The sequence below is a fragment of the Chrysochloris asiatica genome, unplaced genomic scaffold, assembly GCF_000296735.1.
Source record: "Chrysochloris asiatica unplaced genomic scaffold, ChrAsi1.0 scaffold00003, whole genome shotgun sequence".
Lineage (NCBI taxonomy): Eukaryota > Metazoa > Chordata > Mammalia > Afrosoricida > Chrysochloridae > Chrysochloris > Chrysochloris asiatica.
The window spans coordinates 41,334,126-41,353,311 of record NW_006408521.1 but is presented as its reverse complement, the minus strand read 5'-3'; the positions used below and the strand labels follow the sequence as shown (position 1 = coordinate 41,353,311).

At 43.4% G+C, this 19,186-nt stretch overlaps 1 protein-coding gene across 1 annotated transcript in view; it reads left to right on the top strand.

The window, feature by feature from the left end:
• The first annotated feature begins 1,748 nt into the window (after nucleotides 1–1,748).
• LOC102840868 (guanylate cyclase 2G-like) overlaps nucleotides 1,749–19,186 on the top strand; it is a 52,532-nt gene continuing 35,094 nt past the window's right edge. The window contains exons 1-6 of the mRNA XM_006831483.1: nucleotides 1,749–2,042; nucleotides 3,891–4,239; nucleotides 6,474–6,583; nucleotides 12,681–12,857; nucleotides 15,124–15,268; nucleotides 18,142–18,277. Coding sequence (XP_006831546.1) covers nucleotides 1,749–2,042; nucleotides 3,891–4,239; nucleotides 6,474–6,583; nucleotides 12,681–12,857; nucleotides 15,124–15,268; nucleotides 18,142–18,277 — 1,211 coding nt within the window. The remainder of the gene's footprint in view (nucleotides 2,043–3,890; nucleotides 4,240–6,473; nucleotides 6,584–12,680; nucleotides 12,858–15,123; nucleotides 15,269–18,141; nucleotides 18,278–19,186) is intronic.

Sequence of the window (19,186 nt, the reverse complement as noted above, 5' to 3'; positions counted from 1 at the left end):
GAAGACGGAAAAAGGGTTGATACCTTTAAACGATGGTGTTGGTGAAGAATGTAAAATAGACCATAGACTGCCTGAAGAACAAACAAATCTGTCTTAGGAGAAAGTCTGAAGAATGAGCATGGTGTGGGAAGATTTCACTTTACTTACTTTGGCCATGTTATCAGGGGGAATGAATCCCTGGAGAAGAACATCATGCTTAGTATAGTAGGATGGATAATGGATGACGGTGTGCCATGGAGTCGGTCCTGACTCATAGCGATGCTGCATAAGGCTGTAAATCTTTATTGGGACAGAATACCTCCTCTTTCTCCTGTGTAACAGCAGGTAGTTTTGAACTGGTGACCTTGTGGTTAGCAGACCAACTCATAAGCACCGTGCTTCCTGAGCTCAGTAAAGTAGAAGGTCAGTGAAGGAGAGGAAGACCCTCAATGAGATGGATCAAAACAGTTACTGCAACAATGGTCTCAAACATAAGTGCTGTCAAATGGAAATGAGGGTTTGCCCCTGACACTGCACTCAACCACAGAGAAGGCAAGAGAGCGAAGCTAAGCTTTATAACAGAAAGCTAGCAGTCTGGAAGACAGAGAGAATAATCTCAAGACTGTCCAGTTTTCACAAAGAACAGGCACATTATATAGAGTAAGTTACATTTAGATGTACACGGAATGTATTTTAACATCAAGATAGTATTCTTTAGAAAAAGAAACAATAAGGCAATAAACTTCCTCATTCTACCTATAGGGAAAAAGTAACAATAAATCTACAAACTTCCTCAAACATTCTACCTTTCTGGCCTCAGATGCTTAGTTCCTGAGATAACTATCTGGGTGGGTTTAAGCATTCCTATCCTCCTTGTCCTGTTCTCCTTCTGGAACCATGAGGTCATCTCAGCTAGTTTTTAAACTTCCTCATTTGCATGGAGCTCTGGTAGCGTAGTGGTTATGAATTGGGTTGCGAACTGCAAGGTCAGCAGTTCGAAACTACCTGTTGTTCCGCGGGAGAAAGATGAGGCTTTCTGCTCCTGTAAAGATTTACAGCCTCGGAAACCCTGTGCAGGGTCGCTATGAGTCGGAACCGACTCCACAGCACATAACCACACCACCACTGGAGACCTAATGACTGAACCGACTCCACTTAGTTCAGCCCAGGAGGGCCATGCTGTCATAAAAATGACACAGGACTTGGCAGCAGTTTTGTTGTGTTGTTTACACGGAGGCGATGAGTCAAAACCAGCTCATTGGCACCTAATAACCACATACCACTTGGAGGAAGATTCCATTAGAGTTTCACATCCATTTTAGAGATCATCAGATGAAGACATAGAGAAGGGAAAGAACATGTCCCAAGTCACAGAACTAACATGCAATGGGTTTGGACATCTATACAGACATCACTGGTGAAGAGACACAGTGGGGTCCGGTGACCTGTAGTCATGTCACCGGATCAATGATCAGGCCTTTCTCCCTGCCTCAGCCTCCTTCCACAGCCTCCACTGATTCTAGATTGTGTTAGAAGTGACTCTGAGGAAGGAGGGCTTTGGTTAATTAACAGCACTGGGTGGAAAGCAAACTCTAGTCCTTAGGGAACTTGGGCACTGTCATATAAGTTCCTGGTCTGAGAGGTCAGGAAGCCGAGCTTCTGGGAGTTGTGCAGTGACACAGTCTCAGACACCATCCATAGCTTCAAGGATGGGTCTTGGATCCTGTTTGGGGGTTGAGTACCATGCTACCCACTTGGTGCTATTTCCGATGCTCTTTGCCGGTGTGCTGATGACTTGGCTCGAGGCTGCTAAACTCACTGTGGGTTTCCAGGCCCCCTGGAACATATCCCATCCATTCAGTGTGCAGAGACTGGGCGCAGGCCTCCAGATAGCCATTGACAAAGTTAACTCTGAACTGGCGCAGCTGGAAAATCTGAGTTTGGAGTTCACTTACACCAAGTCAGGCTGCAGCGTCAAAGAGTCCCTTACCATTTTCATCAACCAGGTCCAGAGAGAACACATTTCTGCTCTATTTGGACCACCATGCCCAGAAGCAGCTGAGGTAGAGTATACAGCCTTTTAGAAACTTTGGCCAAGTTCCCGTTGGAAGGTACTGATCTTAAAGACGCAAGTGGTCTCTTGATGAAGATTGTCTTATTATAATAACAATTGTGTGGTTCTTAGGTACCATTTCTTTGAAGTGTAATTAGACCATGTAATTAGAACAGTTAATATTTGTTTTAAAGGAAACCTTTCAAATCAATAACTGTTCGTTTACTCACACTCTTTCTCCTTTTGTTGATTGTGTGACTTTGAGGTTGATATATATAGACTTCTTATTATCCATGCGAACATTGTCAGCCATATGACTCAGAAAAATTCAAAAGAAAATTAATGCTTGGTTTCAATTAGAAAACGATCATTTATTTATGTTTCCCTTTGGTACGTATAATAAATTATTCTGTGATGGTGGAAACAAATGGGAAAAAACAAAATACAATGGTTGCCATAAACTAGAGCAAGAAAATAGGGAAATGAATGATTTGTAATTTGTTCTCTAATGGGATTCAGTTGATGTCCTTGGGTATCATGTGATCTGAGAGGGATGGGAAGTCTAAATAGGAAGGCGTCTTCTACTTCTTACTCTCAAAAATACTGCCAAACTGTTGTTAATGTTGGTGCATTATGGAGTTAAGTTACATTTGAACTTGAATCTTGGTTTCTTCTGGAATTCCCCATGGGACACATTTATAGCTGTCCTACCCACTCTTCAAAGTCAAGTCCAAATGTCATGAAGTCTTTTTTTTATACCTCTACCTCCTGTTTCCTCATCTCTAATTACCAAATCAGAAGTAATTGTAATTTCTTCCTTCTCTAAACTGCTATATACCTATTGTCTATAAATCTTGAAACGCATTTCTAACCCTAGTGCTATTTTGATATGTATTGTTGTTAATGTTGTTAAGTGCCATTGGGTTGGTTCCGACTCATAGCGACCCTGTCTAGGGTTTCTAAGGCTGTAAATCTTTGCGGGAGCAGAGATTTTTCTCTTAAGGAGAAACTCATGGACTGAAGCTATTGACCTTGTAGTTTGCAGTTCAGTGCTATCCTGCAGAACCACTGCACTTCCCTGGATATTTATTGTTGTTGGTAAGTGCTTTCAAGTCAATCCCAACCCATAGTGACCCTGTACAGGGTTTTCAAGAAGCAGCTAGTGAGCTTGAACCACCAACCTTATAGTTCAAACGACTTTGCAGTCTGGTATATTAGCCCACAGCGCCACACCTGGACTGTCTGAATTCGAATCCTGGCTCAATAGCTTGCTTGCTATGTGACTTTAGGCAAGTAACTTACATTTCTGTGCCTCCATGATTTTATCTATAAAAAGGGGTCATGATCATACCTACTGCAGAGAAATGTTAATCATTGAGATGCGATATGGTGTGGCACTGTTAGATAAGCACTGGACTGCTAATGACAAAGTCAGTGGTTCAAACCCACCAATTGCTCCTTGTAAACCCTATACAGGGTCACTATGAGTGGAACTGACTCGAAGACACTTAGCAAAAACAAAACAACTCTTAGTTGCGTGCTTGGCACATAGTATGTGGATTGTCACAATAGCAGCAGCAATGCGCTCAGACAACATTGGTGAGGATGGCGCAGGACCAGGCAGTGTTTAGCTCTGTTGTGCATAGGCTCACTGTGAGTCGGAGTCAACTCGACGCCCCTTAACAATAACTAGCAGCAATTTCTATCCTTGTCTTCTGAGGTCTGTTGGATCCAATCCATGCCATCAATTGCCAAAAGACCCAGAGACACCCTGCCTTACTCTCTGTACATACCCTTCACTGTGGGATCTGAGGGTAGCATAAACTCATGGAAAAGCATTCTCTTGGTTACTTTCAAGGTTGTTGGTTTGCTGGCCTCAGAGTGGAACATCCCCATGTTTGACTTTGTTGGACAAACGGCAAAACTGGAGAATCACTTTGTGTACGACACTTGTGTGAAACTGACACCACCCATGCATGAAATTGGCGATGTCCTCCAGAAAACTCTCCAGCACATGGGCTGGAAACATATTGGGATATTTGGCGGCCACTCCAGGGCGTCCTCCTGGGATGGAGTGGATGAATTGTGGAGGGTTGTTGAAAATAAACTCAAATCCCACGTCACCATCACTGCCCATGTGAGATACACCAGCAATGATCCAGCCTTCCTGCAAGAGAATCTTAGAACCATGTCATCAGTTGCCAGAGGTGAGTAGGAAAAAGTCTTCATCTGCTTATGTTTGAAGAGACAGACAGGAAAAGCCAGTTGGAAAAAACAAAGAAACCTTCATTTTGCTAGAGGTGATAAATACAGATGGAGACAGTTCATAATGAATGATGTTGTTAAGTGCTTGTTGAGTCGGTTTCAACGCATAGCGACCCTGTAAAGGGTTTCTGAGGAACAACTGGTGAGTTTGAACTGCTGACTTGGCAGTTAGCAGTCCACCAGAACCCTTAACTTGATGATGGTGGTGGTTGTGTCTCACTGAGTCGATTCCGACTTATAATTACCCAGACAGGATCGGGTTCCTGAGGCTGTAAATCTTTACAGGAAAGCCTCATCTTTCTCCTGAGGAGCAATGATAGATCCAAACTGCTGACCTTGCAATTAACAGGACAGTTTGTAATCCACTACACAACAGCACTCCTTAAATTAATGAAATTAATGATACGTATAAGCAAATATCTTCCTTCTGCACCACCAAGAGAAAACTATTATTTTTTTGTCTAAAATGAATCTCCAGCTGTTTTAGTATTACAATGCTCAGAGTAAGGTCTGGGAACATATTCCAGGTGAGCCAGGCACTGGACTTGGACAGTTGTTTATGTTGTGTATTACTTTGCAAGTAACTTAACCTCTCTGTGCTTATCTGTAAAACTTAAGACATTCACCCTCCTGACTTACAGAATTATAAGGATTAAATAAGAGCATGCCTATAATGTACTTAGCACTGGGTCTGGTCTAGACATGGCACTTAGTCAACCTATGTTAGTAATTATTTATGTTGTGGTGCTTATAAGACTTTACATTCTAGCATGAACTAGGAACTGAGTCCTTTCTGTTCTTCACATAAACTAAGGTCGATCTGACCTTGGGAATTTTGGACTGTGACTCCCTCAGCTGGCTGCAGCCTACAGCCCCAACCCACTCCATGCTGTACCTTGTGATACCAGACTCAGCCCAAACTCGCCTCCTCCAAAAGGCCTTCTCTAAATACTTGATGTTGAAAAAATTTCCTCCCCTGTTGGTATCCCAGCATCCCTGTCCCCCTCACTCATGAGAATCTTGAATGATCTCTTTAATCTTTTCACTTGTATATTATCTGTCTGACTGTCTGTCTGCTGGGATGTCAGCTCTCTGAGGGCAGGGGCCTTTCTGCCTTACCACTACTACACCCTGTGCTGTAGGATAAGCACTCAACTTCAAGGCTGGTTTGAACCTCTCAAGTTATTGGTTCAAACTCATCAGCTGCTTCTCGGAAACCCATACAGGGTGGCTATGAGTCGGAAGCAACTCCAGGGCACTTAACAACAACACGCTGTGCCTAGCACTGTGCTTGACACATGTTCAGAGCTCAGCCAAATAGATAATAATTTACCAAATTTGAAAAGAAATCCTGAATTCATTGGCACCTTCTCAAAATGAAGGCACGTTACAACAGCTTCCTGCTTTTCTGCTGGATTCCTGATGTGGCGCTGTGGGTTAATGTGCCAGACTGCAAAGCCATTTGAACTGCAAAGTCGGTGGTTCAAGCTCACCAGCTGCTGCTTGGAAACCTTATACAAGGATGCTATGGGTTGGAACCAACTCAACGGCACTTAACAACAACAATAACTCTTCCTCAGAAAGTCTGAGGACCCCTGATTTCCAAGTCCTCTAACACATACTACATGTATCAGACTGACAAGTCACAAGCCAGGTCTGCCGTTTTGAATTTTTTTGAGTTGATAATACAAAAGTGAAGGAGCTCTGGTAGCATAGTGGTTACAAAATGGGCTGCGAACCTTAAGGTCAGTGGTTCGAAACTACCAGCCGCTCTGCGGGAGAAAGATGAGGCTTTCTACTCCCATAAGGATTTACACCCTTGGAAACCCTGTACAGGGTCGCTATGGTTCCGAACCGACTCGACGGCACTTAACAACAACAACAACAATACAAAAGTGCTCTCAAAAATTCTTTTGGCTCATATTCTGGGAGATCTTCAGTGAAGATGTTAGCTCAGTAAGGCAATAGATGCCAGTTTGTATGCTGCTAGCTTGCTTCACCAAGTATACACCTGGAGACTAGTTTAGGTACTCCTGTTTCCTAAGGCATGCTCAAGGAAAGAGGAAGCTAACAACTCATTTGGAGCAGCTTCTGGCTAGGTGTTAAAAAATGTATGTGTGCACACATGTGCATGTGAACGGGTTCAATCGGCTGACTCTGGTTTCCCTTCTTATAGTTATCATCTTGATCTGCAGCTCAGAGGATGCACACATGATTCTGCTCGGTGCAGAGAACCTGGGACTCAACACAGGAGAATTTGTCTTCATCATTTTGCACTTCCTTGAGGTGGGTGCTGATGATCACTCAGTAGCTCTGGTAACAGGATACATTGTTGTTGTTGTTAAGTGCTGTTGAGTCCATTCCGACCCATGAAGACCCTGTATAGGGTTTCCAAGGAGTGACTGGTGAGCTTGAACCATCAACCTTGTGGTTCAAACGACTTTGCAGTCCAGCGCATTAGCCCACAGTGCCACAGTCCAGTGAATACTTTACCACCCCGAGAAGGAGGCGCTCTTGTGCCTGCATCTTAAGATCAGGAGACTGACCTAAAAAAGCTTGTCCAAAATTCTCAAAATTCTCTTACTCAACTGATGAGTGGCTGGCTGGGTCCCAAAGCCTGACTGTCTGCTCTCTACATCAGAAAACACCAAACACCAACTGTCTGGATCCCTATTCTTCTTCTTTTTTTAAATGTTTTATTGTGAATTATGTGATAGTTTACATGGGAGAACATTAGTTTTACATTCATTCTATCATACTTTCATTGCCATGGTTACAATCCCCTCCATGCATCATCAACCAATCAAAGGGTATACCCTACAAGCCTGCCCCACAACACTCCCTGGTCATCAACACACAGCCCCTCTCCCTCTCTGGGTCTATCTCTGTCTCAAGTCCCCAGCTGCTCCATCTCTCCACGTTATCGTCTCTGCCTCCATCTCTGGTGTCACTGCTTCTCTGGGTAGGGTCCCGCTCTCTGCTCTTCTCCCTTGATGGTTCCAGGGACCTCCACTCCTAGACTACAAAGTTAATCACTCCCCTCCTTACTACATAACATCTACCTTTACATTTCCAACCCTCACAATCAGTTCTGATAACAATTATTCTCTATTGTATCAGAAGAGACCTATTCGCATTTCCTTTCAGCCCCGCCTAGACAGATTGGATACTGCTCAATGGAGATTCTATCCTTCTCCACATCCTCTGGATCTAGGTTAGATCCCTATTCTTTTAAACTAATTTCTTTATTGAGGTGAAATTCACATAACAGAAATTTAATCATTTAAAAGTGAATGATTCGGTGGCATTATGCACATTCACAACGCTGTGCAGCTCTCACCACTATCTAGTTCCCAAACATTTTCATCACCCCACCCATTAAGCGGTGTGGCACTGAGGGTTAATGCGCTGGACTGCAGTCATTTGAACCTCAAGGTCGGCAGTTTAAGCTCATCTGCCACTCCTCAGAAACTCCAAACAAGGTTACTATGGGTTGGAACCGACTCAGCGGCACTTAACAACAACAACAACAACCCATTAAGCAAAAACTGAAACTCACTGCCATAGAGTTGGTTCTGACTCATAGTGACCTTGCATAGGATTCGCGAGGCTGTGAATCTTCACTGGAGCAGACAACCTCATCTTTCTCCCAAAGAGTGGTTATTGGTTTAAAACTGCCAACCGTGCTGTTAGTAGTCCAGTGCTTATTCTACAGAACCACCAGTGCTCCAGTTAAGCAATCACTCCACATTCCTTCTCACCACACACTCCTGTCAGGCTCTGGCAAATACTATAAAAGCATTTTGCTTTATGGATTTACTTATTCTGGCTAGTTCATATCAATGGAATCCAGCAGTATGGGACATTTTGTGTCTGTTTTTTTTCACTCAGCATGATATATATATATATATATATATATATTTAATGTTTAAGTTTTTATTATGAATTGAGTGATAGTTTACATGGGAGAACATCAGCTTTACATTCATCTTATCATTTTTCATTTCATTTCAGCATAATGTTTTTGATGTCCATCCAGATGTAGTATGCAGCGGTTCTTCATTCCTTTTTATTACTGAATAATATTCCATTGTCTACTTAGCCAATTTGTCCACTGATGGACATAAGGACTGATTACAGCTTTTGTCTATGTGTTAGTAATCTAGTGCTTACCCTACATTGCTACACTGGACTCCACATACAACCAGTATGTTGTTGTTGTTGTGAAGTGCTGTTGAGTCAATTCCAACCCATAGTGATCCTATATAAGGTTTCCAAGGAGTGGCTGGTGAACTTGAACCGCTGACCTTGGGATCGAATTGACTTTGCAGCCCAGTGCATTAACCCACAGTGCCACACCAGGACTCTAATAACCCACATGTTGCTGTTGTTAAGTACTGTGGAGTCGGTTCTGACTCATAGCGACCCTGTATAGGGTGTTTGAGGAGCAGCTGGTGGGTTTGAACAGTCAACCTTTTGGTTTGTAGTACAGTGCCAGTATAGGGGAGCTAATATTCCAAACTAGGTGGGTTGGCCTAAGTGTCTGTGCAAATAGCCACCACTAACAAGTTGTTGTTGCTAAGTGCCATCGAGTTGTTTCTGACTCATAGCGACCCTGTAAAGGGTTTCCCAGGAGTGGCTGGTGGGTTTGGACCACTGACCTTGCAGTTAGCAGTCCAATGCTTATCCTATAGAGTCACACCAGGACTGCCGTGGAGTTGGTTCCGACTCATAGCGACCCTGTACAGGGTTTCCGAGGCTGTAAATCTTTACAGGAGCAGAAAGCCTCAGCTGGTAGTTTCGAACTGCTGACCCTGAGGTTAGCAGCCTGATTCATAACCACTACGCTACCAGAGATCCTTAGTCCATCTAAAAAGGCCACTTGCCTTTAGCTAAGGACACATTATATAAATTCTCTAGCAGTTTTATTTCTCTAAAGTGAATTTGTTTTATATGATCATAAAAAAACACTGTCATTGAGTCGATTCTGACTCATAGCAACCCTAAAAGAGAGCAGAATTGCTCCACAGGGTTTCCGAGGTTGTCATCTGTATGGGAGCCTCATTGCTCTCCCTTGGGATAGCTAGTGGATTTGAACCAGCAACCATGTGGTTAACAGCCCAGTACTTAACCCTTGACGCCAACAGAGCTCCTTGTTTGATTATAAGAAGCTGAAATAAGGCACAAGGAAGTAAAGGAAGAGGCTTCTGATTTCTATTCTTTTGTTTTTCATTGTTTATATTTGTGCATTTATTACCCTGGGAGTATTTTTATAAACATGCCATTGTTCTAAAGCAGTCAACTCTTCTTTATTTTGCAAAGGCCACATCTCTATTGTCTAAAAACGACTGGGATTTCTTTTCCTGAAACATTTTGTCTAGATCAAACATGCATGCTGAAAGATAGCTGACAGTCAATAGCGTCACAAAAGCCATTAGGGGATATGTTAATATTTTAGAAACTGAAATTCAACCAATGAAGGAAGAACATTTCTCACATTTCCAATAGCTTTCAGGCAATATTGTTTCATTTCTGTGTTTAAAAATGTCAGGAACAACAGTTTTATTTTTTTAACATTTACTTACATGACGTCTTTAAGCAGGCATGTGTTGGTGGTAAGTTCCATTGAGTCCGTTGCAACCCATAGTGACCCTGTATAGGGTTTCCAAGGAGCAGCTGGTGAGCTTGAACCACTGACACTGCAGTTCAGTTCACAGTCCATTGCTGATCCTACAACCCTCCCACCCTGGACACAATAAAAGAATGTTTCTTTTACCATGAAAACCTTTTCTTGACTTTTTACAACAGTGGTCTCATACAATATTTGCCCTTTTGTGACTGACCAATTTCACTCAGCATAATGTCCTCCAGGTTCATTTGTGTTATGAGGTATTTCACAGATTTATCATTATTCTTCAACATTGCATAATATTCCATTGTGTGTATGTACCAAAGTTTGTTTATTCATCCTTTCATTGATGGGTATTTAGGCTGTCTGCATCTTTTTGGTATTGTGAATAGTGCTGTGATGATGCATATGTATCTATTTAAAGGAGCTCTGGTAGCATAGTGCTTATGAGTCGGGCTGCTAACCTCAAGGCCAGTAGTTTGAAACCACCAGCTATTACATGGGAGAAAGATGAGGCTTTCTGCTCCCATAAAGATTTATAGCCTCAGAAACCCTATACAGCATTGCTATAAGTTGGAAATGACTCCATGGCACATAACTACCACCACCATATCTATTCATGTCTCGACTCTTATTTCTTGAGAATATATACCAAATAGAACGATTATTGGGTCATATGGTATTTCCGTTTCCAACTTCTTGAGGAAGCACTGTAGCATTTCCACAGCAGTTATACTAGTTTGAATTTCCATCAATGGTGTAGGGGGGTCCCGGGCTCTCCACACCCTCACCAGCATTTGTTGTATTCTGAACTTTACTATTAATTCAGGAACGAGATAGCATCTCATTTGATTTACATCTCTCTAATGGATAAGCACTGGACCATGAATCAAAAGTTTGGCAGTTCGAGTCCATTAGCTGCTCCTCAGGAGAAAGATGAGGCTTTCTGCTCCTGTAAAGATTTACAGCCTCAGAAACCCTCTACAGGGTCACTATGAGTGGGAACTGACTTGAAGGCAGTTAGCAACAACAGCAAAATGGCTAATGACTATGAGCATTTCTTCATATGTCTGTTGACCACCTGAATGAATGTCTTCTTTGGTGAAGTGCCTGTTCCGATCTTCTGCCCATTTTTTTAATTGGATCTTTTCTTTTTTCTCTATCAAGCATTTCGTATCTCCAATAGTGTCTCAGGTTTCTTTAGGCAGCTTGCTGGAATTCTAAATGTATGTCAAACTTTCTAGAGCATCCTTCCACCAGCCCTGTTCATTGCTGTCCACCCTCTTCACATTTCTTCTTAGACAGATGAAAACAGAGACAGTGTGCCCAGTCTTAGTCTCAGCCAGGAAGCTCTTCCAACCCCCTTGTCACTTTCTCCCTAATCCTCAGTCATTAGACTCCAATTGGTTTGTAGTGACAGAGAGAAGATAGAGCTAAAAGCTTACCAGAGAATATCCACAGTGTTTAAAAAAGTCTAGCTTAAATTGATTCTACAGACGTCACCCCAATGTAAGTTAAGTGGGCAGTAGAGTGGAGTGTGGATACGGTTTATATAAAACATATCCACCCACATTCACACACACATACCTCTATACATTCCTGTAATTGTATAGACACCGCTCAGAGAAAGAAAGGGAGGACGAGAGAGAGGACAACCAAGGGGGGGGCCCACTGTCTTTCACATACACCCACTCCTCCTTTATTGGCATGGTTGTATCCCAAAGACCAGATCATAATGCAAAATTGGCATTACGTGAACATGAAAGACAACTGCATCATTACGTAGCTATCAAAGCACTGTGAATTAGGGCCCAGCGAAGCTGACACCTAACGTCACAGCCAGTGATGTTAGCCACTCTTGCCTTGCACCTTGGTGTTCGTTACTACCAGACATATGGTGTTAATGCACAAAAAGAGTCGGGTTATAGAGTTTTACCATGATCATAAATGAGAAATGTTGAATCACGAGACAGTAGATAAATGCGGAGTAGGTGTACAATAAAATCTGCCAAAGCCAGAACTGGTGTAAGGTAGAAGCCTACAAAAGAAGGAGAATGCAAGGATTTCCCAAGAATAGATAGCGAAAGAAAAGTGCATCTTGTCAAATGGGGAAAACTTGCCAGACCTGGAAAAGCATGACCGCCCTGGTGAGTTCCAGCTCCCACAGCCCTCATTGGATAAACATACAATTAGCGGTGTTTCTTCTATTATAGCAGTAATACAGATGAAAATGACACATAACTTAACAGAACATATAAGCCATAAGCAAAATCAGGATTGAAAATCCTAAATGTTTCATGCGTTTGTCACCTATCCTAAAAGGCAAGCTTTCTGATTCCCAGCTGATTGGTGCCCCAGATAAGTTTTTCTTTGCACTTACTTATATTTTAGTTTCCTGTCCATTGCTTCCAAGGAGCCCTGGTAGTGCAGTTGTTATGCATTGGGCTGCTAACCACAAGATCAGCAGTTCGAATCTACTAGTTGCTCTGTGGGAGAATGAGTAAGTCTTTCTGCTCCTGTAAAGATTTACTGCCTTGGAAATCCTATACAGGGTCACTATGAGTTGGGTCTGAGTCGACGGCATGTAAACACCACCATCCACTGCTTCCATGCTTAGCTAGCAGACCCATGTATTGCAGGTCTTTCAAAGTTCAAGGATTAGACAGTGGTGGTTTAAATGAAACATTGACTTAATGCCATTCTGTTTCCAGGTTATTCACACAGAATGGCTACATTTGTGTCATTATTTTTCAGGACAGCTTTTGGAAGGAGGTACTGGCAAATCAGAAGGTGACACACTTTCCCAAAGTCTATGAATCCGTGTTTCTCATCGCTCTCAGCCCCTACAGAGAAGACGAGGGATTCCGGAAACAAGTCTACCAAAGGCTGAGGAGGCCTCCGTTCAACAGCTCGATTTCCTCAGAGGAGCAGGTCTGACATGAGGTCTTTCTCCCTCCAGCCCCTCTTCCTCATGGAGGCGATGTTTGAGTTGCCTTTCACACTTCTTCCTCTCATTCGACTTTCTCCCTCACCACCACCTCCTACCTCCTCTACAGACACACCAGCATTTCGCCTTCCTACACAGTCCCAAATCAGCAGTACTGCCATGCTCTCTTGTGAAATCGGCACCGTAGGACCACACATGGGGACAGAGGTTACTAGATGAAAGGCCATGGTACCTTTGAATGAGAGCCCTGGACTCTCATGTTACTTCTACTATTTACTAACCATGGGAACTTGGGGTGAATTGCTTAATCTTCCTGCACCTTGGTCTCTTCATCTGTAGAATGGGACTGGCAATGGCGTCAACCACTCAGTTTAATAGCATATGGTATCTAATAACATATGGTACATGAAGATTCCTGGTGTGGCCCTGTAGGATAAGCACTGGACTGAGAACCACAAGGTCAGTGGTGCAAACCTGCTAACTGCTCCTTGGAAACCCCGTACAGGGTAGCTATGGTTGGAAAAGACTCAACAGCATTTAGCTACCTGAAAGTAGCCGAGGGGATACTGGAGGGGGTTTGGGCCATGACAATTTCCCTTCCTAGAAGGGATCTTGGAACAAGACCTTGTTCCAGGACCAGAACAAGAACAGAGTGGTCAGGGATGTATATCATGCAGGTCAAGGGAAGGAGATGGGCTGGGGCAGGGAGAAGACCGTCAAGAGAGAGATGTGGGATATGATGGAGCCAAGTTCCTGGCTCCTGCAGGGAATTTGTTAGAGAAACCATTAGCCAGAGCTTAGCTCCTTCTCAAGGGGGCGTCAAACTGAGTCAAAAGGTGACTACAGGTCACTGATGATGGATTAAAAATCGGGGGTCTGATGGTGGATCCCACATACAACACAAGTTGACTAATCATTGAGTATTTGGCAAGCTGTCTATTGTCAGTTCGATTCCAGGTGCTGTGGGGAGAATAAACACTTAGTAAGAACTCATATTTTGTATACTAAACAAATAGAAGAGAATAAATACATATTTAAGACTGCCTATGAGCTCTGGTAAGGAGCTCTGGTAACATAGTGGTTATGAATCGGGCTGCGAACCTCAAGGTCAGCAGTTCGAAACTACCAGCTGTTTGACAGGAGAAAGATGAGGTGTTCTGCTCCCGAAAAGATTTACAGCCTCAGAAACTCTGTGCAGGGTCACTATGAGTCAGAACCGACTCCACGGTACATAACAACAACAACAACAAATAAGCTCTAGTAAGGAGCCCTGGTGGTGTTGTGAGCTAGGCAATGGGCTGCTATCTGCAAGGTCCATGGTTCAAAGCCATCATAGGCTCTGTGGGAGAAGGTAGAGGCTTTCTGCTCCCATAAAGATCTAGTCTCTGAAATCCTATACCAGGTCACTACGAGTCAGAGCTGTAGGTAAGGCCTGGATTGCTAACCGTAAAGTTGGCAGTTCAAATCTATTACCTGCTTTTCAGAAACCCTACACAGGGTTGCTATGAGTCAGAACCGATTTGACCATGTTTAACAACAACAACAACATGAGTCACAATTGTATAACAGTGGATTTGTTTTGAGGCACTCTGGTGGCACAGTGGCTAAAAAGAATGTAGCTGCTAACCAAAAGGTTGGTGGTTCGAATCCACTAGCCTCTTCTACAGGGACAGATGTGGCCGTGTGCTTCTGTAAAGATTGACAGCCTTGGAAACCCTACGGGGGTCAGCTCTTCTCTGTCCTACAGGGTCGCTAGGAGTCAGAATTGGCCCAATGGCAGTGGGCTTGGGTTGGATGTACCGGGTATTGTCATGGGTTCTGTACCTAAGGTGTTTCGTTTTACTCCCCGATAGTCAACATGACAGGTGATTTTATCCCCATTTTACACATGAAGGAGCTGAATTCGGAGAGGTTATGGAACTTACCAGGGTCTCTGATTTAGAAGTGGTGAGATCAGGACTTGAATCCAATTTGCTTGGATCTGGCAGCCGCACTCATTCACTTAAGTCATACCATCTCCCAACTTAGTCTTCAAGAGCTAATCCTGACGGGAGGGACCCTGTGATCTAACTTGGGAAGGAGCCCCAAATGAGGCAGAGGAAACCCCTGGTATCTTAGTGAATAGCATGGCAGCCCTCTCCTCCTTCTTGACTGGAAGAACAGGTGTGAGAGAATCCCCTCGACTCTGTGACAACTGTGACTTGGGGGGTTGTACCTTTGTACAGCACACATTTTCCTTTCCTTGTTCAGGTGAGCCCTTACTCTTCCTACCTTCACGATGCAGCCCTGCTGTATGCTCAGATGGTGGAGGAGATGAAAAAAGCTGGGAGAGATTTCCTGGATGGGCGGCAGCTGGTCTGCACTCTGAAGGATTCCAACCGGACTGCACTACAGGGTGGGTAGCTTTGCCTGGTGAACTTGGCTTTCTGACTTGAGCCTGCTGCCCGGGTCCACAGTGCTTTGAGGCAGCAGTCTTGCGATTCAAAGCTTCCTTCTGACCTGCCTCTCACTGTGTTCTGGAATTAATCTTTCTGGACACTCCAGAATGTGAAAATCATCAAACAATATCTAATATCACATGCAATTAAAATTTTACTGGAGATAATTTAAAAATGGCTGCAACAATATTTCAACAAGAAACTGCCAGAAAGTCAAGCTGCTTAAGATGATGATATGGAATGAAGAATATCATTGTTGATGACAGATGGATCTTGTCTGAAAGCAAAGAATACTACAGAGATGTTTACTGGAGCTGTATTGACTATGCAAAGGCCTTCAACTGTGTGGATCATGATAAATTATGGAAAACCCTTCAAAAAATGGGCATTCCAGAACACTTGATTGTGCTCATGGGGGGGCGGGGGGGTTGCTGTACAAAGACCAAGAGGCAGTTGTTAGAATAGAACAAAGGGACATTGAATGGTTTCAAATTAGGAATGGAATGCGCCAAAGTTATATTCTGTCAAAATATTTATTCAGTCTGTATGCCTAGCAAATAGTCTGAGAAACTGTATTATATAAAGAAAAGATAGCATCAGGACTGGAGGAAGACTCATTAACAACCTGTGATATGCAGATGATACAGACTTGCTTGCTGTAAGCAACAGGACAACACATTTACTGATGAAGATCAAAGACCACAGCCTTCAGTATGGATTGCACCTCAGTGTAAAGAAAACAGAAATCCTCACCACTGGGCCAACAAATAACATGATAAATAGAGAAAAGATTGAGGTTGTTATAGACTTTGTTTTGCTTGGATCCCCTATCACCACTCATGGAAGCAACAGTCAAGAAATCAAATGATGTATTGCTTTAGGCCTGCTGCACAAGATGTCTTTAAAGTGTTCAAGAGCAAAGGTATCAGTTTGAGGACTAAGGTATGCCTAGCCCAAGCCATGGTTTTTCAAATGCATGTGAAAGTTGGACAATGAATAAGGAAGATCACTGAAGAATTGATGCATTTGAGTTATAATGTTGGGGAGGAATATTGGGAGTACCATGGATTGCCAGAAGAACAAACAAATCTACATTAGAAGTACATTCAGAATGATCTTAGAAGCCAGGATGGTAAGACTTCATCTCTGATACGGTGGACATATTATCTGAAGGGACCAGTCCTTGGAGAAGGACATCATGCTTGTAAAGTGTAGGGTCAGTGAAAGAGAAAGACTCCCAAGGAGATGGATTGACACAGTGGCAGCAGTAATGGGCTCAAGTGTAACACCAATTGTAAGGATGGTGCAGGACCAGGTGGGGTTTTGTTCTGTTATGCATAGTGTTGCTGAGTCAAAACCAACTCAACAGCATCTAACAACAAGGTGAGTCAGAAGTGACTCGATAGCACTTAGGAAGAACAAGTTATACCAAGCTGTGTGCCAAGAATTTATGTGTATTTTCTCATTGAATCCTCACACAACTTGCTGTTATTGTTGTTATTAAGTGCCGTCGGGTTGGTTCCGACTCATAGCAACCCTGTATAGGGTTTTCTGAGAAGTAGCTGGTGGGTTTGAACTGCCAACCTTGTGATTCACAGTCCAGTGCTGATTCTGCAGCACCACACTGGGAGTTTATTCCTATTGTGAAATAGGTAAGTAAACCAGACGTGGAAAAGTTATGTAACTTGTCCAAGATCACAGTGCTAATAGGTGGGGGAGCCAGGGTTCAAAATAAGACTTCATTTCTCCAGAATTCAGGTTCTCTGTAACTGTTGGATGTGAGGAGTCATTGAAATATATCATGTGCTTGGCACATAGTGGGTGCTCACAACTTTTCTTTGGCTTATCACCCACTTACTAAATTATATCCTTAAATTTGTCCTGTAATTTAAAGAGGATCGTCAAGGTCTGTTGTGGCGTTTTCACAGATGGGCTCATGTTTACCCTTCTCCAGTGGAAGCATTAAACTGTCTCCCTTCCCTGAAGTATTTGCATAAAAAGTATGGGTCCTCCTTCCCACTCTAAGAGTGACCTCCAGACTAGACCCTCTGCTCTAGTTTGGAGGCCGGCTAGCACTGTAGTGTAAGTACTGAACTGTTAACCACAAGGTTGGCCATTTAAACCTGTTTAAACCAGTTTAAACCTGCCAGCTACTCAACAGGATAAAGATGAGACTGTCTACTCCCATAAAAATTTACAGCCTCGGAAACTCTATATAGAGACACTCTGCATAGGAATCAACTTGATGGGGCTAGTTAATGCTGAAATTAGGGTGTGAAGGACATTTGAGTTATGGTGTTAGAGAAGAATATTAGAAGTTCCATGAAGAAGAATAAACAGTTCTGTGCTGGAAGAGGTCTAGTCAGAATGCTCCTTGGAAGTAACAATGGCAAGACTTCATCTTTCATACTTCAGACATATTATCAGGAGTGGCCAGTCCCTGGATCATCATGCTTAGTAAAGTGGAGGGTCAGCGACAAAAAAGGAAGATCCTCCATGAGATGGATTTGCACTGTGGCAGCAGCAATGGGCTCAAATGTAACAAGAATTGTGAGGATGGTGCAGAATTGGACAATGTTTCATCCTGTTGTGTATAGTGTCGCTATGAATCAAAACCAACTTGAGAGTACTTAATAACAAGAAGGAAGGGCAGGGAGGCTGTTTGACAGAGTGTGAGATTCCTCAAATGACCTAAACTTCAAGTGTGACTGGCTGATGCTTATTTGAGGGGAGGGCAAGGGGCACTGTTGATCTGAGTCAGCAGGTTGGCATTTTGAACCCACACTTCCTCTTTGCCCCCCTTACCGTGCTCCATCTTCCCTCTTTCCAGGAATTACAGGCGCTGTGACTGTGGACTCCCAGGGAGAAAGGCACATGGACTTCTTGGTCTACGTCCTAGGGAAATCTGGAAATGGGTCTACCTTTTTTCCCTTTCTTCAATATGACAGCTATCAGAAAGTAATCAGGTACCAGCAAGACATATCCACTATGAACCTCAGACAGTTAATGTGCTTGACTGCTAACTGAAAAGTCAGAGGTTCAGGTCTAATCAGGGATGACTTGGAAGAAAGACCTGGTGATCTGCTTCTGAAAAATTAGCCATTAAAAACCCTACGGAGCACAGTTCTACTCCGACACATATGAGCCACAACCAACCGGATGGCAGGTAGACAGATAGAAAGAGATGCCATTGCAGGAAGATACTAGGAGACTGGGAGCTCCTATGAGGCTGGGGGATACTTTGCAACCACTTGGGATCCAGCTCCCAGAATCTGCCACCATGTTGTCCCCCGTTGCTCACTGAACTCACCCTGATGGGTGCTGGGTCTTTTAGGAGATCTTGCCCTTGGTCATGGCTCAGGCGTGGCCACTTTAGATGAATATTGACAGTGCTCTATAGTCCTGGGGCTTCTTTATCCAAGTGGAGAGACCCTAGCCCCAGAGAGGGTGATAGAGACCAGCATCCCTCACAGGACTGGCAATCAATGAAATAGATTCACCTAGACAGCCTGCCGTCAAAACAGACAGATGGACATCAGGGCTTGAATCCCATCCTGGACTTCTCGTCCAAAAACCTCAAACTCACTGCTGCCCAGTAGTATCCACTCGCGGTGACCCCGGGTGTTACAGAGCAGACCCACTCTGTTGTCTGTACTGACTTGTGTTGCTATAATTGTTACGGAAGCAGATTGCCAGGCTTTTCTTTTGCAATGACAGTGGGTGGGTTTGACCCACCAACCTTTAGAGTAGTTGTTGAAAACAAACCATTTGCCGCCCCCTGGGGACCCTGAAAAAGCTGTTTTTGTTGTCTCATCTGTAAGTTAATCAGAAAGTAAAAAGGAAACCTAAAACTTCTTTAAATTTTTACTTGTTCC